At 40.3% G+C, this 26,419-nt stretch overlaps 1 protein-coding gene and 1 non-coding gene across 5 annotated transcripts in view; both read left to right on the top strand.

The window, feature by feature from the left end:
• The window catches only part of LOC121725771 (ankyrin repeat domain-containing protein 17), a 60,999-nt gene that overhangs the window by 18,934 nt on the left and 15,646 nt on the right, over positions 1–26,419 (top strand). For 2 of the 4 annotated variants that reach the window (XM_042112876.1, XM_042112874.1), the window contains exons 6-34: positions 66–287; positions 773–1,036; positions 1,940–2,093; positions 3,268–3,478; positions 3,965–4,178; positions 5,181–5,406; positions 5,692–5,931; positions 6,325–6,476; positions 7,213–7,294; positions 7,586–7,674; positions 8,147–8,461; positions 9,516–9,641; positions 9,990–10,148; positions 10,805–10,944; positions 11,173–11,305; positions 11,664–11,870; positions 12,324–12,596; positions 13,067–13,235; positions 13,832–14,069; positions 14,306–14,438; positions 14,690–14,790; positions 15,060–15,276; positions 23,158–23,304; positions 23,446–23,577; positions 23,695–23,831; positions 24,089–24,244; positions 24,941–25,072; positions 25,374–25,523; positions 25,822–25,978. In XM_042112876.1, coding sequence (XP_041968810.1) covers positions 66–287; positions 773–1,036; positions 1,940–2,093; positions 3,268–3,478; positions 3,965–4,178; positions 5,181–5,406; positions 5,692–5,931; positions 6,325–6,476; positions 7,213–7,294; positions 7,586–7,674; positions 8,147–8,461; positions 9,516–9,641; positions 9,990–10,148; positions 10,805–10,944; positions 11,173–11,305; positions 11,664–11,870; positions 12,324–12,596; positions 13,067–13,235; positions 13,832–14,069; positions 14,306–14,438; positions 14,690–14,790; positions 15,060–15,276; positions 23,158–23,304; positions 23,446–23,577; positions 23,695–23,831; positions 24,089–24,244; positions 24,941–25,072; positions 25,374–25,523; positions 25,822–25,978 — 5,076 coding nt within the window. Of the gene's footprint in view, positions 1–65; positions 288–772; positions 1,037–1,939; positions 2,094–3,267; positions 3,479–3,964; positions 4,179–5,180; positions 5,407–5,691; positions 5,932–6,324; positions 6,477–7,212; positions 7,295–7,585; positions 7,675–8,146; positions 8,462–9,515; positions 9,642–9,989; positions 10,149–10,804; positions 10,945–11,172; positions 11,306–11,663; positions 11,871–12,323; positions 12,597–13,066; positions 13,236–13,831; positions 14,070–14,305; positions 14,439–14,689; positions 14,791–15,059; positions 15,289–23,157; positions 23,305–23,445; positions 23,578–23,694; positions 23,832–24,088; positions 24,245–24,940; positions 25,073–25,373; positions 25,524–25,821; positions 25,979–26,419 lie in introns of all 4 variants that reach the window. The other 2 variants (XM_042112873.1, XM_042112875.1) reach the window with 2 other exon arrangements.
• Positions 10,486–10,615, top strand: LOC121725797. Its single transcript, XR_006035436.1, has one exon. It is a non-coding gene; the product is annotated as a small nucleolar RNA SNORA16B/SNORA16A family (small nucleolar RNA).

Below are 26,419 nucleotides of genomic sequence, written 5' to 3'. Positions count from 1 at the left end.
CTATTTATTTATCATCAGCTTGCTATTGGTCGATACGGTGTTTCTAAAACTGTATGTCCGACTAGGGCGACTGCACACCCCTGATGGAGGCGGCGAGCACCGGCCACGTGGACATAGTGCGGCTGCTGGTGGCGCACGGCGCGGACGTGAACGCGGTGTCGGGGTCGGGCAACACGCCGCTCATGTACGCGTGCGCCGGCGGCCACGAGGAGTGCGTGCGCGCGCTGCTCGACCACGGCGCCCACGTCGAGGACCACAACGAGAACGGCCACACGCCGCTCATGGAGGTTTGTATTAGTGGTTGCTGTACAGTTACAGCGATAAAATTAAATATAAAAAGAATACAGGACAAACAATGACCCCCTTGATACAGTAGTTAGTAAGAGGGTTAGTTCCCAAGCCAATTTAAAAGTAATTTTTACAAAAGGTAACAGGTGAATTGCGAAACTATATGAAATAGTGAAAAGAAGTAACTATATACATGAATAAACATAGCCCTAAATGTTAACCATTTTAAGAACAGACTTTGCATTTAGTTGAAAAAATCACTGATTAAATTCACAAAGAATAATTATTTGATACAGGCAATATCAGTTGCCTCAACTGTTTGCCTTATTGAAGCCTGGTTTCTGAGGTTAATAATTTAATGTTGGCCAATCAAAGGGAAAGTGAATAGATAAACTTTATCAAAAACTTCAGAAACCGGTCATAAGAGTTTTAAAACTTTGTTTTCGTTTCATCTTCGTCTAATTTTATCATGTGTGTCGACCAGGCCGCGTCGGCGGGCCACGTGGGCGTCGCGAAAATCCTCCTCGAGCACGGCGCTGGCATCAACACGCACTCTAACGAGTTCAAGGAGTCGGCCCTCACGCTCGCCTGCTACAAGGGCCACCTCGACATGGTGCGGTTCCTGCTGGCGGCGGGCGCGGACCGCGAGCACAAGACGGACGAGATGCACACCGCGCTCATGGAGGCGAGCATGGACGGACACGTGGAGGTCGCCCGCCTGCTGCTCGACTCCGGCGCACAGGTAAATGTACGGCGCTTGTATCTATCCCCGCTACACATGTGTTAACACCTACATCTGTACACGCACATCTACATGTCTACATCTGTACAACTGAACACTTCGACAGGTCTACATCTACACATCGACATCTACACTTTTACATCTGCACACCAGAACACTTCGACACCTCTACATCACTATTTGTCCGTAACTACACACATACATTTCTACATAAATTTGTACAAATCTACACATTACCATGAGAAGCCGTTAAATACTAGTTTTTAGATGCCTTTTCGTAGTTTTTATGAAATAATAAATCAAATGTTATTTTATCCGACTAACATGAGACTTTATACAACAACTAGCTGTCCCGGCAAACGTTGTTTTGCCATATATATTTTTTTTTGGTATGAAAAATAGATGTTGGCCGATTCTCAGTCCTACTCAATATGCTCACAAAATTTCATGAGAATCGGTCAAGCCGTTTCGGAGGAGTATGGCAACGAAAACTGTGTCACGAGAATTTTATATATTAATTATTAGATAATGCTTAATGCTACTTGCTAGTATTAGAGTAGTGCATCATATTATTATTTTTATATTGAACTATACATACAACTTACAAATGAAAAAAGTGGTGGTTTGGGTGCCAATTCTCAAACATTGAATTACAGATTGATTTTGAGGCTATTCCGTTTTAGCACAAAACTCCTGTTCCACAATCTGCCTTATCTATGTCACTTGCAAATTACAACATTCTAAAACCTACCCATTTACAAAAGTGTTACGGTTGATTGTTCCCCTAACGTGTCTTGCTGTACTTAACATCGAACACAATCCACAATCTTCAAAATTAGAACATTACAAAATGAAACCTAATACAAAGTGTTACGGTTGACTATTCCACTAACGCGTCTTGTATACCAGGTGAACATGCCAACGGACAGCTTCGAGTCGCCGCTGACGCTGGCGGCGTGCGGCGGCCACGTGGAGCTGGCGATGCTGCTGCTGGAGCGCGGCGCCAACATCGAGGAGGTCAACGACGAGGGGTACACGCCGCTCATGGAGGCCGCTAGGGAAGGTGAGCATTTATCCAAAGAAACTCCGATGCCGAGTTCTGAATTTTTGTATGGGGAATAATTTATGCAATTTATTCACAATTATTACTAGTGAAAACTTTCAATTGGCTCATCAACTATGTATTCCGTTTTTCAGTTCTATTATATCTGTAGCCTTTTTCCATATTAAACAAACTATACATTTTATCCTAGTCTGAAACATTGGAAAATTTTCTAGAAAGGCGAAGACATTGTTTAGTATTATAGATTACTAGCTGTCCCGGCAAACGTTTCTTTGCCATATAAAGTATTTCGCCCGTATTATTTTATTGAAGTGACTAAATAAGTATGGCAACGTCCATCGCTATCCCGTCGCACAAACAATAGTCGCCGTCAGTCTCGAGTTGTAATAATTTACTATTATTTATTCAACAAATGCAGTTATCAATATAAAAAGTACCCAGTAACCGATTCTCAGACCCACTGAAAATGCATATAAAATTTGGTTAAAATTAGTAAAGCCATTTCGGAGGAGTACGCGGCCTAACATTGTGACACGATAATTTTTATATATAAGAAGATTATTTAGAGTTTAATTTTTTTATTTTATTACGGAGTAAGAAGGTCAATGTTTAAGAGCACCTTGCTCTTAAACATTGATAAACTCACTTGAGATACGAAGGTACGACAAACAATTGCAATAAAATATGTGTTTCTGTGTGCCTCCACGTGCTTCAATAAAGCAATATAATAATGCCTTAAGACCTACGAATAATAAAAACTAAGGAAACGTAACTCCCATACTTTAACCGTTTTGTATTTGGTTCCTTTTCGCACACTAAAATATGGCAATAGCAACGAAACACTAACACTCAAATTTACGAAATAAAACCGTTGACACACTGACCTCCATTATACAAGTACGCTGGACCTTTGAAATGACAGCTGTTTTTTGTGCCTATTTGAAGGGGAATCAGCACCCCCAAAATCGGGGAAAGAGACATTTACACAAAATTGTGTACCAAATACATACATGCATAAAGTATGCATGTATTCGTGTCACATTTTGTAGACTCTTGGACAATTTTTTTAACACAGTTACTCTTCCTTAGTTTTTATTATTCGCAGCTTTAAAGACAGATAAGACTGCTGTGTCCCGAGTGAACGCTAATTCTAAAACATAACCTGCGTATCCAGGTCACGAGGAGATGGTCGCGCTGCTGCTGGGTCAGGGCGCGGCGATCAACGCGCAGACCGACGAGACGCAGGAGACGGCGCTGACGCTGGCCTGCTGCGGCGGCTTCCTCGAGGTGGCCGACTTCCTCATCAAGGCGGGCGCGGACGCCGAGCTCGGTGCATCCACCCCGCTCATGGAGGCCTCGCAGGAGGGACATCTGGAGCTTGTGCGGTAAGCTGGACATCTTGGCGCGAGAGTTCCGAGGAATTGTCAATGTGTTTTGCCAGTGGGAGGTTTTTCTAAAGGCCAAGCACTGCCTTCGAGTCTCCCACTCCTGAACCTAGATTCACGAAGTCACCTGTAGACTTCAGTCGTTCAAAACTTAAAGAAAATGTTTTGAAATTACTTTAGGTTATGATTTATTGACTTATCATATTATGTCTCCGTCTGAATACAATCTTACTATGTACTGTATGTACTATCAGAGAAGTTGATTCCTAGGCAGATGGCGGACCTAAGTAATTTGATCGCGTTAAGTCAAACTCATCCGACCGATTGCAGCTAACACTGAATTGACATAAGCCGACCAAACGACGTAGGTCTGTCAACTGCCTAGGAATCAATTTCCCCGGGTTTACAATCTTATGTGTATCCTGGGAAAATGAAGTCTTCAGAGAAAATGAATGTTTGTTTCTTAAATGAAAATGGTATACGCAGGTACCTACTCGGCGCGGGCGCTGACGTGCACGCTCAGACGCAGACTGGCGACACGGCGTTGACGTACGCGTGCGAGAACGGGCACACGGACGTCGCGGACGTGCTGCTGCGGGCCGGCGCCGCGCTCGAGCATGAGAGCGAGGGAGGCCGCACACCGCTCATGAAGGCGTGTCGCGCGGGACACCTGTGCACCGTGCAGTTCCTTGTCGGCAAGGTACGTACTTATCGAGCACAACATATCGAGCGAAGTCCAGTTTCGATATCATCTTGAGGGTAAGGCCAAATTAGCCTCGAAGAAGCTTGGCGTTCTTAACAGAGCGAGACAGTACTTCAGTCCGGACCAACGCCTACAACTCTACAAGGCGCAGGTTCGGCCTCATATGGAATATTGTTCTCATCTCTGGGCAGGGGCGCCAAAATACCAACTGCTCCCTCTGGATCGTATCCAACGAAGGGCTGCTCGAATTGTTGACTGCCATAGTGTTTCAAACAGCTTGGACCCCCTGGAATTACGCCGAGATGTTGCTTCACTCTGCATCCTCTATCGGCTGTATCACGGGGAGTGCTCTGAGGAATTGTTCGGAATCATACCACCTGCAACTTTTCGCTATCGTCCCACGCGAAAAACATACCATCCTCATCACCTTGATGAGTGGCAGTCTTCCACAGTGCGTTTTTCGCGTAACTTTCTGCCGCGCACTGTAAAACTCTGGAATGGGCTGTCACCAGCAGTATTTCCGGACCGATACGACCTGCAAACCTTCAAGAAAAGAGCGTATACCCTCTTAAAAGGCCGGCAACGCACCTGCAGCTCTTCTGATGTTGCAAGTGTCCATGGGCGACGGTAGTTGCTTACCATCAGGTGACCCGTTTGCTCGTTTGCCCCCTTATTTAATAAAAAAAAAAAAAAAAAAAAAAAAAAAAACTTATAACACATTGGTATAAAAAGCTTATACTTAATATACTCGGTTATGGCACAGTAGGAACTGCGCGGTTTAGACTCGAGCGTTTTATCCACTTGCAGTTTGTTACAAAGGGCCAGGCCACAACACTGCGTTGCGGCGTCGTATCACAAAAACAGGCGTTTCACAGCAATGTATGCCTTTGCGTTTCGACGCCGCAACGAAGTGTTGTGGAATAGCCTAAAGGCGTTGATTGCAGTGTTCAATTCCTCGTTTGAAATAGACATTCACAAAAATATTCGATGTTCGTTCAGGGTGCGGACGTGAACCGCACGACGGCGAACAGCGACCACACGCCGCTTTCGCTGGCGTGCGCGGGCGGGCACGCGGACGTCGTCAAGTTCCTGCTGGCGTGCGACGCGGACCCCTTCCGCAAGCTCAAGGACAACTCCAGCACGCTCATCGAGGCGGCCAAGGGCGGACACACCGCGGTCGTGCAGCTGCTGCTCGACTACCCGCACTCCGTCATGCTGCCAAGAGGTATATTGGATTTCTTATAAGGCTTATATAATTGTAGAAAATAAAAATTTTATGAAGAGAATGCGCCTTAATATAGCGGTCGTATATTGCTCGTATCAGGCTCGCTTGTAGCCACTTCTCATAATGAATTAGCTTCTCTGGTTCCGTCGCACCACAATAAAGGTATTTGTTTGTTAAAACGTGTTTCTCGCCTTCAATAAAAAATTGTATTTATTTTGCGAGAAATTAGGTATTTAATTAATGGAATATAACATAACCATGTAATACAACATTGCGATCTGCCAGGGAACACGGGCGCGGAGGAGAGCGAAACCCTGAGCTCGGAGCAAGCGGCGGCGCTGGGGCTGACTCACGCCCCCGCGCCCAGCGTGTTCGAGGGCCGGAGTCTCGTCCCGCAGCACCAGCAGCATCCCCAGCAGCAGCGGCCGCAGCACCCGCACGTCCACGTCCACCCCCAGGCCGCGCTGCCCCTCCTCGAGCCCAAGCCCGACATGCCGCCTCACGTTGCCAAGGCCTATTTAGACGGTTAGTATGTTCACCGCTTGGATATACAGGGTGTAACAAAAGAAAGTGTTAATACTTAGGGTGTGTATGTATGTATGTAATGTATCCCTTGTATAGAGTTCACTGTGAAAGTAGCAATGCTTAAAAAGTTACTTGTAACTATTTTACATGTTCCTATGAGGAATGTTCAATCATCATGAATTTAAACTAACCTAACTCTTTCAGCGCTATTTTCTCAGTGAATTCTAACATAGGACACATACACAACCCAAAATACTATCACTTTGTTTAATTATACCTTGAAATTTTGCGTGCTTTTATTTTAAATATTAAATACGCTTTATTGTATACTTTTAACGGATAACTTTAGAGATAAGTATGCACTTCCAATGCAATGTTGTGACTTTGACACAGGTTTCGTGTTCGGTATAAACTCGGGCATAGCGGCGGGCAACGCGGCGCCGGCGGCGGGCGCGGGCAAGCACAAGTGCGCGCGCAAGCAGCGGCCCGCCGCGCCCCACTCCGACCACCACCTGCCGCCCCCGCCGGACATAACCGACGACCCAGTACGTATACGTTAGCTTAAGGCCCAATTTCACCGACGACTGTTAGTGTTAACAGCTTGTTAAAATGTCATGTCTCATCCCTTTCATTCGTATGAAAATTAAAAGAGGTAACGTGATACTAATTCGAGCATTAACTTTAACAGTCGTTAGGGAAATTGAGACTAACATTAACTCTTTCAATAAAATTGCCATTGTAGTATCTAAGAAGTTGATTCAAAGGCAGATGGCGGATCTACGACACTTGGTAGGATTATGTCAATTCAATGTTAACCGTGACTACATTGGGTTTGACATGACATAAACCGGCCAAATTACATAGGTTCACCATATTTTGTTCAAGTTATGTCAATTAAAAGTAAGTCGCGATGTTGGCTAGGTTTGGCAACTGATAATAACTCGACCAAATTACGTGCTACTGCCTATAGCGACGTTTACATTCAGCCACTGCCGCTGCTACTCGCGGTGCCGCATGCCGGCAATACTTCCCAGAGCGTTTACACTCAGCCTTCTACTCACTTGCCGCGTCAGGCAGCGGTAGCGGATGAAGAGTGGCAGCGCGAGTGACTATTTACATTCTTGCGCTGCCCACTTCGGCTAAATGTAAAGCTTTTTGACCGAGCTTTGCTCGGTATTCGACTAAAAACGAATAAAATTACATTTTCTAAAAATGATTCCTAGCTAGATATAAGATTGATGCTTACTGTGTGTTATTAATTTTCCTAATATTTTCTCGCAGAGACCTGATGTGTTCAGTGGACAGAGGATTGACTCACTGCCAGAGACTGAAAGAAGCATTCTCGAATTAGCCGACGATTCAGGTATGATATCTGGATCTATTCGACTTCTTGTAGCCACACTAAGAGATATTAATGATCACTTAACTTTAATCAACAGTTTGACAATGTATCAAGTTCATGTCAAAATCTTCTTTAAAGTTACGTAATCATTAAATGTCTCCGAGTGCGATGGCTAACCATTGCACTAATATCAGTAATATAATATCGGTTCACTTTTTGCCTTAAATAATTTCGAAGTAACTACGCAATACAATTAACGGTATTAACGACAATAGAGTGGAAGAATACAATAAAATCGGTATATGTTTGCAGATGCGTCACTTTACCCGCCCGCTACACCGCCGTACCCCCCACCTCAGCAACTATTTCCAGTGCAGCAACTAGCCACCAGCCTTAACCAGGTGAATATAAGCTTATTTTTCCACCCTGACAAGTAAATTCTAAAAAAAAATATTAAAATGTCTTATTATGATTGCTAATGTTAATTTAACTTTTACAATATATACTAAACAAGAGCTAAAATATCTAGATGATGTCGCAATTGCAAGAATGGGTGTGGCCAAAATCAAGTCGTAAATTCACAAAGGCCGGCTGCAAATTCCTTTTTATGGACGCCTTGCCGTGGTTTGGTGGACATGTTAGTTAAAACTGTAGCTTAAACACAAGATACCATCATGTTGTATACTCACTCACAATTAAAATTTTAGCAAAGGTATTTTTATAGCGGTAGAAAGCATATTGTATTAATGTCACAAGATAATGTTGTATTAGAAATCGAATACAATTTGTCCTAACTATATGTATTACGTAGCATTGTAGTTACTTAGCTTTCTTGCAAGGAAAATGTTAAAATGTAACCTATTTAATCTTCAGCAACAGTTGCAGGAGCTGCAACAGCAGCAATTGCAACAGTTGGCAGCCCAACAACAGCAACAGCAAAAGAAGCAGCAGCAACAACAACAGGTGCAGCAACAACAAGTGCAGCAGCAACAACAACAGCAGCAGCAACAACAACAGCAGCAGCAACAACAACAACAACAACAACAGCAGCTGCAACAACAACAGCAGCAGCTGCAACAACAACAACAGCAGCAACAACAACAACAACAGCAGCAGCAGCAATTACAACAGCAGCAGCAGCAATATGTACAAGACATGCAGCAGAGGCCTGAGGCGTACATGCCACAGGTAGGCATCTCATCATACTAAAGTTTGCTAACTCAAAAATACAGTAGAGAAACTCATTTGATTTTTAAAGATTAATGTTTATGTCAACGACAAAATTAGACTGACCTCATTAGCCCTTAGTCCTTACTAATAAATAAATTATCCAATGTTTTGTTTGTGTCTGAAAAAGCCGCTTGACAGATTGGACTTAAAAAGAAAACATTAAATTAATAACTTATTGTGTAATATTTTTTTATTAGCGACGGGGTCCTCGTAACTATAGTTTGTGCGTTTTATGATGATATGCGTGAGTGCAGCGTGACACATTATAATTGACAAGTTCCGTTTCATGCATCTGACATTTTTCAAATGTTTTCGTAACAATAATTTTATACTCCTAGTTCACAGTTAATATTTATAATTTTATATTAATTAGTTAGCATTTAGCACTTTTCATTTTTATTCATTCACAATTATAGGAAACATTTGTTTTTGTAGATGGAATATAATTTATTACATTTTGATTTTTTTGTTTTCTTGTAAAAAAAACCCGTAGCAAGGAATATGAAAACTGTCACCCATATCATCGCGAAAAAACGCACAAACTATAGTTATACTATAACAAGGACTTTTTGTATCAGCATACTAGCTTTCTAAAGAAATAATTGTGTGTGGGTCACAGAGGTGCCATAGCATTATTTTTTTGATTCCGGTTTAAGAACTAGCCCTGGGCAACTAAAAACTTGAATAGCAGCGACGGATGTGTAATATTGAAAATGTTTTGTGAAATAATTACGAAACTTTTTGATCAGTGGCGTATCTAAAAGACTGTGCCGCGTGCCACTGGTTTGCCATCCCTGTTAATTACATTACTAGCTATTTGACCGAGCTTTGCTCGGTATTCGATAAAACATGAATAAAATGACATTTTCTAAAAATTATTCCAAGCTAGATCGATTTATCGCCCCCGAAACCCCCTATATACTTTTATGAAAATCGTTGGAGCCGATTCCGAGATTCCAATTATATATATATATATATATATATATATATATATATAACAACGTGCGTACAGGTGGGCGAGGAGACGGGCGGGTGCGTGGAGGAGCGCGACCTTGGCGCGGTGCTGGCGTACCTGCAGCGCGAGGTGCCGTCGCTCGTCGCGCTACCGCCCAACGAACTACGCTCGCTTGTGCTACAGGTATTCATGACAGCATCTAAACATCTTGTAAAGATGATGTACGGCCTTTATAAAACAAAGATAAAAAAAAGATAATCATACCTTGTGTAGTTATTCAATGTGTGTTTTTTTTAATCATTTATTTATCAATAAAAAGTTACAAAATCAATGATATACGGCGCAATATAAGCTTATACAAGTTAATATCTTTATTAGTAATGAGGTTAACATTCATATGTAAAACCACTAGAAGACATTAAACGCAATGATTTTTTTTTTATGCTACAGCTCTAAGTAAAGTTTACTGATTCCACAAAGATCGACGTCCAAATCATTTCAATATCATTACACGGGTGGTCGTATATCCAGGTGATGCAGCAGAAGTCGCACGAGATCCTCACGGGCAAGTGTGAGCCCGCCCCCGAGCCGGCGCCCGCGCCTGCGTCGGACGGCGACGCACGACGCTTGCTCGCCGCCGCCGAGGAGGCGCTCGCAGCCGACTGGCCGCGAGACCACGCCGATATCGCGGTAAGAACGAAACAAGATAGGACACCCATAAATTACGCGAGGTATTTAAGTGAGAAAGAGATTGACAAATACAAAAATATGTCCAGTGTAGCATAATATCTAAGATCAAATGCGGTTCTCTTAATCGAATGGCCCGATACCCATTTTCTACTTTAGAAACTAGCCTAAGCTCGAGTGCTGAACAGCACTAATGAAATACCCGATATTGGGGTTATAATTAGCCTGTAGGGCCAGATATTAATCAGAGAAATTGACTTATGTAGGGTTTATAATTAGGCCTTATTGGAAGCAAACAAATTTTTGTAAATTTGTTAGTTGACTTATGTAGGGTTTATAATTAGGCCTTATTCGAAGCAAACAAATTTTTGTAAATTTGTTAGTCAAAATAAGGCCAAGATTAAGTTGGCCTCAAACGGTCGCGGTCTAGATTGTATATCTAGAACGTATTACCAACGGGGCATACAATATAATATTATTATATCATAGATTCGCATATCATCTTTATTTTAGTCGCTCGATTGCAATCTTATAAATATCACAATCATCATGTGAATAAACTCATTAGAATAGAATACTTATATAGCGACAAGTTTTTACTAACAATTATATAGATTTGAAATAAACGTTTATTTATTTAAACTTTGTCGTAATAACAGGGTGCGGAGTGCGGGTACCGCGTGCGGCCGCCGTCGCCTGGCTCGGCGGGTGCGGGCGAGTTTCCCGCGGGTGCGGACGCGACGCACGAGCCGCAGCCGTTCGCGCTCCCCCCGCCCACTCTCACCTACGACGACTATAGGTATGCATAAATATTTTTTATTTTATTTATGTAACAAACAGCCATTACACGAAATATGAATACAACTTAATATTAAATCAACTATCAAGCCTAAAGTCGAAATGCAAGCCTAAAGCAAATTAATGGTAATTCACCATTAATTTGAAGTGTTTTATAGTTTTAGTAGTTATGAATTGTGATAAATATTGTGTTGAGTGAAGTAAATAAAATTTAATACATTCTTTGTAGATCGGCGGCGTACGCGGGCGCGAATGCGGGTAACGTGGCGGCGGGGGTGGGGTCGGAGGCGGGCACGCCGCTGTCGACGCCCCCCGCACAGCAACACAAACGCGACCCGCCCACCAACCCACTTAAGAAGAAGGTAAATACCTTCAATACGTACGGATGTGTAAAATAATATTAGTTTTTCTAAACTTTATAATTCCTTATATTTTGTAACTACATACCTCATAAAGTCTAAGGGCTTGTTTCACCACTTCCTGATAAGAGACGAATAGGCTATCCACCAATTAACTTGACAGATCAAGTATGGAGAATCTGTCAAAAAAAAATGTGAATAGCCTATTCGACACTTTATCAGAAAGTGGTGAAACAGGCCCTAAGTAATACATATACGTATTTATACGTAATGTGAATTTATTAGTTCAATCAAAAATCCCTGTTTAAGTCATGTATGGTTTATATGAAACGTCTGTAAATGTATGTAAATGTGTACGCAGCGAGCGCGTGCGCCGGGACGTCGCGAGACGTTCGCGGGGGCGGCGCCGCCGCAGCCCGCGCCCGCAGCGTACTCGGCGATGGACGTGGACGGCGAGACGGACTCGAACCACGACACGGCGCTGACGCTCGCCTGCACCGGCGGACACGAGGACCTCGTGGAGCTGCTGCTGAGCCGCGGCGCCGACATCGAACACCGAGACAAGAAGGTACGAAATTACTCTTATTAATTTGATAAATAGTACACAGTATATGCAGACGTTACTTTTGTACAGTGCTTTGTCTTTGTTTAGAAACATTGTATAACTTATGCATTCTTAGCATACAACTTCAATCTCTACACTAAACTAGAAGTCAATAAACTAAGAGATATTCCGATATATTTTTATACCAACGCGTAAGGACTTATAATACGTCGCACTTAAAACATAATTATTATTATGTTCGAAGTCCGACGATAAAATTTGTGGTTCTTCTGCAAAAAAAAACTTATGATATTGCTAGACGTATGTTGCTACTTGTTAAGTGAAAATAAGAGAATCAAGTGCTCTCCGATTGTAACATAATGCGAATACGTGATATAAGTATTGTCAAAAATATATATTATTATATTTTAGTAGCTAATTTCCTTTGATTCCAAAATGAACTCAATTTCTCCACAGGGTTTCACCCCCCTTATTCTGGCGGCGACGGCGGGCCACGAGAAGATCGTGGAGATCCTGCTCAACCACGGCGCGGACATCGAGGCGCAGTCGGAGCGGACCAAGGACACGCCCCTGTCGCTAGCGTGCAGCGGCGGCCGGTACGAGGTGGTGGAACTCATACTGAGCCGCGGCGCTAACAAGGAGCACCGCAACGTCTCCGACTATACCCCGCTGTCGCTCGCCGCGTCTGGTGGATACGTCAATATCATCAGACTGCTGCTGCATCACCAGGTACGCTGTTTTATTGCTACATACTATATATGTTTAGTGGTTTGTTTGCTTATTTTGCATTGGATGTCCATTGTCCATTACTTCAAGAACTTTTTTTATTCGTTAAACAGTGGGTACATAACACCCCTCTTTTTTGTCGAGGGTTAAAAACGACTACTTTCGACTACTCATTATGAAAATTTGTCTTTCGAAACCTGAATCTTAAAGTCGTAACTATTAGCTTTAATTTTCATTGGGTGCTCCAAGTTATGAATCAATCAAGTGTTGTCAAAGCGACCATATTTTGAGACCTGCATATCACTTAATTACAAATTTAGAATACAGTAAGGGAAACGTTTCTTTTTCGTTTTATCACGACAAATTATAAAAAGGTGCGTACACTTACGTAGTCTCGGGTAACATTTAACAGCTTTTATCTAAGTAATTATAATTATATTAAAGCAAATAAACAAAAAATATTTGTTATACAGGCGGAGATAAACTCTCGCACGGGGTCGAAGCTCGGCATCTCACCGCTGATGCTGGCGGCGATGAACGGTCACACGGCGGCCGTGCGGCTGCTGCTCGACTGCGGCTCCGACATCAACGCCCAGATCGAAACCAACAGAAACACCGCGCTCACGCTTGCCTGCTTCCAAGGTAGGTTCTCCTTTCTTTGGTGATAGATTGTTGGTGACTGACAATAGTTAATGTAATAATTATTGCTATTAATATTTTAGTGAGAACTAAAATGTTAATACAGTGTGTAATGGGTTTTTCACATTTGCTATCAATGTAAAATAATTATATGGTTTACCGCACAGTAAAGACGTTTGCCCAGAAAGTTGGTCGAGCTTCGATAGTTTATCTAACTTATTATTATGGCTTACATATTGTACGAGCTTTTGCCCGCGGCTTCGCTCGCGTTAAGAAGTATTATTATATACAAACTTTCATCCCCTATTTGGACCCCTCGGGGTTGGAATTTATCAAAATCCTTTCTTAGCGGATGTCTACGTCATAACATCTACCTGCATGCCAAATTTCAGCCCGATCCTTCCAGTGGTTTGGACTGTGCGTTGATAGATCACTATGTCAATCAGTCAGTCACATTTGAGTTTTATATATATATATAGATTATGTAAATTAAAATAATAAAACGAAATGTAGTAGTAGCCCTTTGACAACTTAAGTTATTTTCTACACGAGTTTATCGAATTCTCGTAATTTCTAATTTAACTTTAACTTCTGCCCAGGACGAAACGAGGTGGTATCCCTTCTTCTGGACCGCAAGGCGAACGTGGAGCACCGCGCCAAGACGGGCCTCACGCCGCTGATGGAGGCGGCGAGTGGCGGCTACGTGGAGGTGGGGCGGGTGCTGCTCGACAAGGGGGCGGACGTCAACGCCCCGCCCGTGCCCTCCTCCCGCGACACCGCCCTCACCATCGCCGCGGACAAAGGGCACACCAAGTTCGTGGAGCTGCTGCTGCAGAGGTAAGTTCGACGGTAGTTGGATCGTGTGGTTGGACATTTGAGATATAATATGAAGTGTGAAGTCAATGGAATTTGTTAAAATTTGTAAAGTGTATGAAATTACTTTTCGAGATTATCAAAATAATATAAGAGTATATGTTCTTTTTTTAAGGATAGTTTTATTCAAATGGATTTCTTTATCATAATCATTAATCAATGTTAAACCGTGTATCGACTAATTAATGATTATATTTCAGGCGAGCAGCGGTAGAGGTTAAGAATAAAAAAGGCAACTCCCCGTTATGGTTAGCGGCGAACGGCGGACACCTCGCGGTGGTCGAGATGTTGTACGCCGCCGGCGCCGACATCGACTCACAGGACAACAGAAAGGTAAAGATATGCAGAAACTGAGGCATAACAATCCTTCATAACCCAAAAACACTGTAAACTACTGCAATCTGGTATCTAAACTGTCTTGGCAAAAATCTCTCTTTTTTTTCTTATACACGTTCAGGAAGTGTTATTTACAAGTTTGATACTGATACAATAAGCAATAACTACTCTTTATTTTATACAGAAACCATTAAGATCTCTTGTATTTTGTACGCTAAATCAGTTACATAACTCCTTAATTTTTACAGGTGTCGTGCCTTATGGCCGCCTTCCGTAAAGGCCACACCAAAGTGGTGAAATGGATGGTCGGTGTTGTTACACAGTTCCCCTCAGATCAGGAAATGACAAGGTATGTGTTAGATACATTTAAATTTTATTGTAACTTTTTCGTTGTTTACTTGTTCACAACATGGGTTTCTACAATATCTTAATATTCCCTTTACTAATAAAAATATTTACACTGCTTTGTTTTTTTTTTTTTGACATATCAGTACAGTCATTTTACATACAAAAACAGCAACCTTATACTTACTACTGTTCACCAAATAATTTTATGGTGTGTTTTATAAGTAAACCAGTATTAACTAGCATTCTTAACAATAACCCTCCTGTTACCAGGTACATTTGTACACTCTCGGACAAGGAATTACTGGAGAAATGCCAGGAGTGCGTGCGCGTGATCCGCGCCGCAAAGGAGACGCAGGCGGCGCGCGCCAATCAGAACGCGACTATACTGCTCGAGGAGTTGGACGCGGAGCGCTGTCGCGAGCAGTCGCGTCGCCAGGCCGCCGCGCGACGCCGCGAGCGCAAAAAGAAGAAGAAGATGGAGAAAAAGGTTTGTGATAAGGTAAATGACTAGTGATTGGACAGTACCACGTAGTGATTATATTCTCTTTGGACAGTACTATACTGTACTCGGCGAAGCATGGTGGTAGCGGTCATTGACTCCCTTTCAAAAACTTGTCATTTTGTATATAAACCGCAATTGACAATGAAGTATCAGATGTTGTCAATCGCGGCTTTGAATAGAAAATGACAAGTTTTTGACAGGGAGTCAATGACCGCTACCGAAATGTTTCGCCGAGTACAGTATAGTCATCGGACAGAGCACAAAAACACAATATTAATTAAGGTTGCTTTAAAAACTACCTGTTTTTTTTAATCAGGCGTTATATTACTTTAACACGTTCGTTGCCACTACGATTTTGTCTGTCTTCTCGGATGCCGCCTACATTGTACGGCGGACTCGCCAGGTGAGTCGCCGGCACTGCAATATAAACGCCACGTGAGTTCACTGGCAGTATGTTAGGGTAAATTCATTTTTTTGTTATTTCTGTTTGTCGTTACAGTGTAACTATGGTGTTTAACGCAATTAAAAAGTGTTAGGTGTTGTTGTATGAGTATATATGTTATATTTATAGCTTGTAAAAATGGCAAAAAACTCTTTGGATAAAATAAAAGGTAAGTTTGTTTCGTAATTTAAGCAGTCAATCTTTTAAAATTTGGTTATTGTTAAGGTTATATTTTGAATTTCTAATACTTGTGAATAGTCAATTTTACCCTGAAATATTTTAACACGGGCTTTAGATTAAAATGTATTATTTTTATTATGGATACGACGAATTTTATTGATAAATTACACAGTAAACGCATGCGATGACGAAAGGGTAGTCCAGGCGGCCTACCACAACCTTTCTTAAAACTATCATGTTTCCAGAACACTTTGTTGTAAGATTACAATAACCTTACTTTGATTCGTACCATGAACTTTTTAAGGTGTATGAAAACAATCTTGTTTTATTCCTGCTAAGTGATGGGAAAGAACGAACGATATCAAATTATTTGTTTACATTTATCAATGGGTGGAAGCGAGATAAGCAACTATGAAGCGCTTTGTTCCTCTCACACGATTGTGTAAACAAATGAATTGTCATGGGTGGAAGCGAGATAGCAGCTATAAAGCGTTTTGTCACTCTCACACGATTGTGTAAACAAATGAAGTGTCTAATTAGTCTAAACAAATGTAGAAAAAACTTATTAGTGACTGTAGAGGATTCGAATGGTACTGCACCTAAATATTTCAATAAATTAAACCGATTCAGCGCTAAATTGTTAACAATAAGAATTAAATCAAATAGTGCAATTGTTGAAAAACCAATGCTGAAACCCAATTAAGACGTGAAGTGTTGTTGTGGTACGCTAAAACAAAAAAGTTTTAAGTGGTGTGTGAGTTGCGCGACTTTGACGACTGTTTCGATATTTTCTATTATAAGGTAAATAGAAGGTACGTAAATATTTAATTCTTTGGCTATCTCAAAGCAAAAGCCGTTTTTTTATGTACATGGTTAACTTTAAATACAAATAAAGTTAAGAATTTTCTTGTTAATACATAATATGCGTAATTTAAAGTCGTACCGTACTCAATTTTCAAATATAATTTTACTAAAAAACAGTAAAAAATGCAAAACAATCTTAAAAAAGTTGATATTTCACAGTGGATTTAAGATCGCTAGTTTGACGTTAAAGTAATCTTGCTCATCTGTCAAACGGTGTCAAAATGGAGCTCGTGGTACGCTGAGAGCGAATGATATTGGGACATGACGTCACAAAACGTCTTGACGGAACAATCATAAAGTAATCTTACTTTTAAGAGGTGATGGTACGAAATCATAAAGTAAGATTAAAATAATACTGCTATAAGAGGTTGTAGTAGGCCCCCAGAGCACTGATATTTAAAACAAAACGAAATGTCTCATTGCAATTAGTGCATTCTTCGAGTGCGATTTAACATTAGCCAATGAGAGCTTCGCAAAATACAATATATTACTAAATTAAAATTATTATTATTATTATATCAATAAGCATTTTAACAGCTTATAAGCTGATGCGTGTGTATCATACGATTTAAAGTTTGTCCAGTCTGTTCTTTAGAAAATTTACTTTAGGTGCCATTATTACTTTTACATTTACACATTATTATTATCAAAGAAACATAAAAAGAACTATTTAATATGTTTTATTTCTTTAATCAACTGAATGTGTCACCCTCGAAATGAGTGAGCTCACTTATTTGAGAGCAGTGTGCCCACAGAGTACTTTATTATATATAGGAATAGAGATATAACTCAACGGCCTAGACGGGAAACTACTAGTGGCGCCGTCTGATAGTAAGCGTCTGAACTACATCGTGTATCGATTCAAGCGGCAGCCTACATACATATAAATAGCTATATATTTCTAGCTATTCCTACTTACAATCGTAACACATAAGAAAAAACAAAATAAAACACATAAATGGTATTAGCTATTTATTTTTTCTTCGGTACAGACTTTTGCCTTTTTGTATAAATCACATCAAAATAATACAAAGTCACTATCACACAATTTTCAGAGCACTAAAGAACGGGGAGAAGCACAAAAAACGCAGGAAGCTCAACTAAAAGTTAACACACATGACACAGAGCACAGTTTATTATTGGGATAATAGTGAAAGATAAAAGTGAACGGGATTACAAGACGAAATAATTCCCATTTCCCGCAACGGCAGACTTTTTCTTGTGATGACAGATCACAAACATAGATCACAGAACACTTATACTCCTACGGGATGAAATCACGCACTGCCATCTATGTTTGAGTGTCGTAGTCAGTAGTAGTGCTACGTAATGCTACCAAATTAAAAAGTCCGTTATAGCATTACAATGCAATGCTTTTTGGTTGCTTCATTATTTAGCATACTAATAGTAGTAAAATTTCCAGTTTCATAGTACTAAGATTGTCGACCCTGAGTGTGCCTTAGGACGCGGTGACAGCCGGACGTTTTTTTTTTTTTAATGAAATAAGGGGGCAAACGAGCAAACGGGTCACCTGATGGAAAGCAACTTCCGTCGCCCATGGAGTCAGAAGAGTTGCAGGTGCGTTACCGGCCTTTTAAGAGGGAATAGGGTAATAGGGGAGGGTAGGGATGGGAAGGGAAGGGAATAGGGTAGGGGAATTGAGCTTCCGGTAAAAACAGGACGTGTTTAATTCATTGATTATCGCGTTGTTTTTCGCTACATTTCGCTCCAGAATGCCGTCGTGTGCCTTTCGACAGTGCAGTTACAACATGAGAAATACAAATAAAGCCAAAGGTGTAATATTTCACACGTAATTACTAAGATTTTATTAATATTTAAATTAATGTCTTCCATAGAGAAAAATCAAAGCGAAGCGTAAAATGAGCGAAAGAGAAAGTAGTATATGCAACTACTGTAAGACAAAGAAGGACGAAAATATTTTCTCGATACACATTTTGCATGCAAAAACATTGCTACAGTTTTGACGGCATACGTCGTATCTAATTATTTTGATATCGTTGCATATAACATACATCGCGATCGTTTTATTTAGGGTGTGTTCCACTAAGCACCTACAACGATAACGCTCACGACCGTGGTTTTTCCCGTTCCATTCTTATTCCTTTTTTACCCCTTATACTTTAACTTTATTATTATTATTTTATGATAGTTTTTAGAATTTAAATTAAACCGCTTATTTCGCATATATAAAGATGGCGGTTTTATTAAAACGTCCACTTCGACCCACCCACCTTTAAGACCCACCCAACTTTATGGGTCGTTTTTAGCTTTGCGTTAGCGAAAATAGACGTCATGAGTGACGCTTTTGGCGCGATCACAACGATCGCAGTCGACATGTGGAACGGCTGAAGGAGTATTTTCAGCGTTTGAGCGCTTAGTGGAACGCGCCCCTAACACGTCATAAGTGACAAAATATTACAATTTAAAATTTTATTAACTTTTTTTTTTTCATATAATGGCACTTCGGCTATAACCATGGCCAGTGTAGAGTATAATATTATGGCGGGAAAACAATATTCTTTATACAATTTTTTCTATATTATCGTCAGGTCAGTCAGGTCTAAAGTCTAGTCAAAGTCTAAGTATAAAGTCAATACAGTCAAGAAGTCAAGTCGGTCGATTCAGTAAAGTGGTAGGACGCTTTACTGAAACTTTTGATGGAGTTTTGGAGGGAACACAAAAGAGCACGTTTCTGGTTATTACATCACTTTCCTACACTTGTGCACGATAACGAATATTTAATGGTTAATATCCTACCAATATTACACATTAAAAACCCAGATAACACAATTTTAGGAAAATAATATAAAAACACAACATCACTCTTTCACATTCTTCCAAAAACTCCTTTATTAACTTTGACATTAGCATTGCGTTCAAAAACCATGAAAGTAAATGTCATAGTCGAACATTATTATTATTTACGAAATTCACGTACTCTACTGATTAATATTAACTAAAAATCAATCTTGTGTCCAATTATAATTACCAGGTGCATAAAAACAAAACTTTTATATCAATTTTTGTCATCAACACACGAACATCAGATAGCGTGTTACTTAATTCCTGAACGTTTTCCTTTGAGTCTACAGTCTATGGTGTATAACGCGATTTTAGATATACAAGTCATAACTGTCATTATCATTTGATTATTAGTAGAGTTTTTTACAAGCCCTGTGCAATGTGTGGGTAACCTATACACCGTGTATAATTACTATTCATGCGTTAAACACATGTGTAAGAAGTTTTTATTAGTAAGGACTAAGGGGGTATATGTTTAAAGCTTTTGTGGTAAGACCGTATGATTTTATGCTTTGTCCAATGACTGGTACTGTCCAAACAATAGTCATTTTACCCTAGATTGAATTGTTCGGAAGTAGCATCTGATTCCGTATCATCTGTAGGACTTAACGTTTATAGGTTGATCGGAAGTGGTACGTATTTCATGTTGAATAGCGTCAGTTGTAGTAAGAGTGTCATTTGGTAAATAGAAGATGTCGGAGTATTTGGAACATGTATCGTATAGGGCATTGCATTCCTCTTGATTTAGATGTGAAACACGGAGTAATTCTAGGACTTCTTTGGTTCTATTTAAGCAGGGTTGTTGGCAAAAATTAATTTGATAAGATGTGCTATCCATAGGGTTGCAAGGTAAGTAAAAGATTAGGGTTAAGATTTACTGGTTTTTCTGACGTGTTAAGAACTGTTAAATTAATTCTTTTATTTTCTTTTACTTTGGCTATGCAATTGGAAACATATAATTTTTTTGTTAAGTGTTGATCTAATACGAGTCCTTCTTTTAATTCAGGATTTTTTATGGAACATTCGATGACCATTTCAGTCCTGGGTGGTATAATGTAAGCTGGTTCAAAAAAATGTAACTGTAAGAACGTTTTATTAATATATAAACGGTTTTCATTGTAATCTATTTTGCAGTTTTTAACATGTCAGATCCTATTATTCCATCATATGGTAAGTTAATTTCTTTAATAACGTGGAATGTATGCAATATATGAGATTTTGGTAATTTAATTTTTAATTTAAAATGACCTTCAGTTTGTATTGACTCGACTGCTGGATCGATACCTTTTATATTGATAGTGTCTTTTCCAATTTAGGACATATAATTTCAGAAAAGGGATTGAAACCGGACCCAAATAAAGTCAAATGTGTACAAGAATTTCCAACCCCAAAATGTCAAAAAGACATCAAATCCTTTTTGGGACTAATATCTTATTATCGACGCTTCATTCCTGACTTTTCCAAAACCTCAAAATCCCTAACATCACTCTTAAAAAAAGATGTGCCGTTTGACTGGAAAAACGAACATCAATTATCCTTTGAAACTCTAAAAAATAAACTTTTAACAGCTCCCGTACTCGTATATCCGGATTTTACGCAACCTTTTAACCTAACCTGCGATGCCTCTAATTACGCTATATCTTCCATCCTTTCTCAAGGTCCTGTTGGTAAAGACCATCCCATAGCTTACTCCTCAAGAACACTAAGTAAAAGTGGAATCAACTATAGCACAACAGAAAAGAAACTGTTGGCTATAGTTTGGGGATGCAAAACATTTAGACCGTACTTATTTGGCCGCAAATTCACTATTGTAACAGACCATCGACCACTAAAATGGTTGTTTAATCACACTGACCCAAGTAGCAAAGATGGCGACTCCAACTTCTAGAATACGAATACGATATTGTTTACCAAAAAGGAAAATTAAATTCCGCAGCAGACGCACTTTCTCGATATCCTGTTAACCCTGTCCTACCACAGGAAGACCCTCCTGCAAATCCCGACACTGGAGAGATAGATCCAAATACCTTAGACCGAGATCTGATGGATTTACTTATATCCCCCACATCCTTTGATCCTGATGAACTCATAACATCAGCAGACCTTAACCTAGATGATACTGAACTAATAGAACCAGAACCTGGCACAAGCCAACAAACTTTTGAACCTGACCTACAAACCCCTTCTCCACTAGATCTAAATCCATCACCCCCTCGAGAACCTGAAACAAAAAGTAATCCAAATGTACCTGAAACTGCAACTTCTCCTTCACCCTCTCCTATACTCCGCAATCCTGTAAATGAACCCGAAACCTCAAATCTTCCTTCTTCCTCACCTAATCCTTCACTCTTAAGTCCTATGCAGCCGAGACAACCTGAAAAGGATAAAAACGATGAATCATATTCAAAATTCTTAAGTTTAAATGATAAATCTAATGATACACGTATAGTCCAACATAACGAGGATCCCCTCAAGGGACCCCAGAAACTAATAATAATCCCACCGCTGCCACCATTAATGGTCCCTTGAGGGGACCCCAGAAACTAATAATAATCCCACCGCTGCCACCATTAATGTTATGGGGTACTTTCTAGACCCCTTTTTAAAAAAAGATTTATTTTACAAACTACAAATAGTGAAATAGAAAAACACAGAATTAGTAATTTCGGCACACGACCGTCAACGAAATAGGATGGATGGACACTGACTGGGAACTTGCGAGGATGTTTATATAAAGGGAGTAGGATTGCTGATGAGGATGGAAAGAATATGGATAGGGCTTAGGTAAGGAAAAGGCTAACAAGGATAGGATATAACAGTTCGTTGATGTTGATCTACTTTTAAGGGCTCCCACACATAACTGCGAAATCATATTAAATTCATATTAAAAATGACATCACGATGCGATGCGAATTCGCTGTTTTGTGTGGGAGCCCTAAAGTGATTTACATTATGTTTAATGTTGGCTGGATTATGGAAAGTATTCTGGTATAGAAACTAACATATAATTTAGATCTCTTGCCTTCTATATCAACTCCGTAAACTTCTTTAGGTGGGTTATTTCACTTATTTACAAGAAAATGTTTAAGTTTTGCTTTGCCAGTCGTTGTGACTACTGTAGTACAAAATAACGCCTCCTTGGTCCAGTGGTTTAGAGCGTGGCTCTTGACTCGGAGGTCGCGGGGTCGATTCTCGCTTTGGAAACATATTATTTCCAAGTTTGCTTAGGACAATGCAGACTGGTCACCTGATTGTCTGACAAGTAAGATGATCCATGCGACGAATGGGCATGTAAAAAGTCGGTCCTGCGCCTGATCTCTCGCCAGTCGTGTCGGTCCTCCTTCCCACTGGATTATGAGAGTAAGAGTGCTCCTGTGTACTGCGCACACACTTGGGCACTATAAAAATTACTCTTGCGTAACTGGCCTGGTTTCAATTAAACCGGCCACCGTCACCGAAATCGGTGTGGGAGTTATTATTATTATAGTACAAAATGATTAAGTAATATATATTTTTTTAAGGTAAATTAAACGCAAATATTTCTATTATCTATATAGGAGGAGAGGCGTAAACTCCAAGCGGAGAACGAGAAGAACTCGATATACAGCGACAAGACGCTGGGCGAGTGCTCGGAGGGCGGCGACGGCGACGACGAGCCCGTACCCAAGGAGGAGGGCGACTCCGGCATCGACGCCAACTCACAGGTACACAAGCATACATAGCAGTTTACTAAAAAGTAAAACTTGTCTAATACGTCATATTTTCTAATTCATAATTTTCGATACTAAAGACTCAGACAATATACAAACACGCTTTAATGCTATAATAAATTTATCATTCCTTAGGGTTCCTGTTCCTCGTCGGACGTGAAGGCACCCCCCGTTCAAAGCACTAAATGCAAGAAAAAGAAAAAGGAAGAAAAGGAGAAAGTCACCTCTGTGCCTGCACAACCAGCGCCCAAGAAGCAACCTGAAAAAGTATGAAGTTTCTTTTATTACATTCCTTCATCACCCTACTGGTTTTTTTATCACAACTAGAGAAACAATATTTTCTGAATTTTTACCAATAAATAATATTGTTATAAAAAATTGCAGGTAAAAGTAAAAACAGAAACAAAAACTGAACCTGTGAAGACGGACAAGAAACAGGAGAAAGAGAACGTAGCGCCCTCACCGCCCGCCACCCCCGCCGCTCCCGCCGCCGCCGAACGACGGCCAGACAAGAGAGACAAGTGAGTTCATAGTCATACCCGTAATTAACCTTAAAGTCCAATTTAGAATTGCGTTGTGAGACCCGAACATATCTAAATTGTTTTCATTTTACGTCACCGAGTGTATACTTCCTGTACCACAATATTTTTCGATACAAAAAGTGTTCTATGTTTAGGTTGCAAAAACTACTGAATAGAGCCTAAAGTAGTTCTGAAATATATCGATTTATGCAATTATGATATAATGTGGATTTAAACATGAGGAAACATTGTTGCAGAAAACCGGAAGAGGACACTAAAAACCTGACAGTCCAGAATGTAGCCAAATATGGCAACAACTCTAGAAAGAGCCAAGTTTTCGAATCCACCAGGCATAACGTGGACAAAGAAGATGCCGATACCTCAGATAAAAACAAGAAGCTGCATAATTATCAGTAAGTTTATGAATTATTATTATTTTTGGTTAAAGACGTAAAATTTTGATTTTCATTAGACCATATTAACTACTTACACAGCCAAATTCTCTTTAAACATAACATCGTGCTGGTCAAAGCTTCCTGTAAGCATATTAATGATTCTCATTATTTAACTTTAGCTAGTGTCTTTGGCATAAACCAGCTGTCAGCCTGCGAATGCATATCTAATATATAAAATTCTCGTGTCACGGTGTGAACTCCTCTGAAACGGTTCTACCAATTTTCGTGAATCTTAGCGAGCATATCGGCAAGGGTTGAGAATCGGACACGACGGATAAGTTAAGCATTTGTTGAATAAATAATAGTAAATTATTACAACTTGAGACTGACGGCGACCATTGTTTGTGCGACGGATAGCGATGGACCATGCCATGGTACCATACTTATTTAGTCCCTTCAATATTAAAATAATAAAGAACTACATTACAACTACAAATAATTTATATAGCAAACAACATTTGCCGGGTCAGCTAGTAAGTTATAAAAATGAAAATAAAAGTTTATAAATTAACGTCCAAAGCGCGGGTCCGAAGTTTGCAACCGAACATAAGCAACGATGATACGAGTTTCAAGCTTTGGTCTCTTGATCTCTTGATGCTAGCGAAATATTGTATAATGGATGATGAGATAAGTAAACTGTTTTCGTTGTATCAGATGGGAGGCAGAGGCCAAGGCAACGTCGCCGAAGAGCGGCAGCGCGAGCGCGGTGGCTTCGCGACGCGAGGACGGCTGGAAGGAGGTCGTGCGCAAATCCAGCGTGCAGACAATTTCTGCTGTCGAGCCTGGGTTAGTTGTCATTATTAATGCCATACATACTGTGATTCGACACTAAATCATTAAAATGTTAGTATATTGTAGATTTTTCAATTAGCTATCGTTTCATTATTTTATATTGTACGCAACAATGCTCGCAACAAACGCTCAATGCAATTTTCCTAATTAAGAGAGCAAAGAAATTATTGATTATCGTACATATTTTTTTTTTAATTGGTCTCAAAATTACTCGCTACTACAGCTTATACTCCATACTAATGTAGTTATGTAAATCAAATGAGAAATGATTTCTATAACTCATGACGTGTTACAGATGTAAGAAAGTGTGCGTCGCATCGCACGCTATCTCGCGCGTGATAGGTCGCGCGGGCACCAACATCAACGCGATCCGGTCCGCCACGGGCGCCCACATCGAAGTCGACAAACAGGGCAAGGGACAGGGCGAGAGAGTTATTACTATCAAGTGAGTAGATTATCCAGACGCACCTTTTCTTCTTTACATAAACATGTAGTTATTGCCAGAGGTTGAAAATAAAAGGTGTGCTATTTAATAGTTTATGAAAATCTGCACACAAACGATGTGCTCTTGGATCTTATGTAGGGAAAGATCTATAGTTGTTTTAAGAAGTTCCTCTATAAGTGAACATGTAATGTTGTTTGAAATAATTTAAACCTATGCCTAGCTCAAGCTCAAATATGTAGTAAACATCCTTATAATTTACTAGTTACTTCTGATTTATAACATCGATATTTGCGTGTAGGGGATCAGCGGAAGCGACGAAGCAGGCGGCGAGTCTGATCGCTGCCATGATTCGTGACCCCGAGGCTGACATCGCTCAGCTACTACCGCGCGCTAAGCTGCCCGCGCCCGCTGCGCCGGCAGCCCCGCCCAAACCGCCGAAACAACCCGCTGCTAAGGTAAATATCTATGAGACTGAATCTTTTTTGATAAGAGGGTTAGGTTTTTAAAGTGTTTGCGTTCGTATTATTTTTTAATAGTTTGATCGTGTTTTTAATGGTGCCATTAGATCTTCTAATTGTTTTTATAGTGACTGAATGAGTCTATATGGACGCTGTTAAGCATTCGTGTACTAACCCACACAAAAATTACGTATTGAGTTATGAATGCAGTTATGTTCTGTAGATGTTTTAGAACAAAACTGCATTCAAAACTTAACAACAAAAAAAATTGTGGGTTAGGACACTAATGCTTAACAGCGACCATATATAAAACTCAAAGGTGACTGACTGACTGATTGACATAGTGATCTATCAACGCACAGCCCAAACCACTGGACGGATCGGGCTGAAATTTGGCATGCAGGTAGATGTTATGAGTTATGACGAAGGCATCCGCTT

This window comes from Aricia agestis, chromosome 3 (assembly GCF_905147365.1).
Source record: "Aricia agestis chromosome 3, ilAriAges1.1, whole genome shotgun sequence".
Taxonomy (NCBI): domain Eukaryota; kingdom Metazoa; phylum Arthropoda; class Insecta; order Lepidoptera; family Lycaenidae; genus Aricia; species Aricia agestis.
The sequence above is the reverse complement of the archived record's forward strand: the minus strand, read 5'-3'. Positions and strand labels throughout refer to the sequence as shown.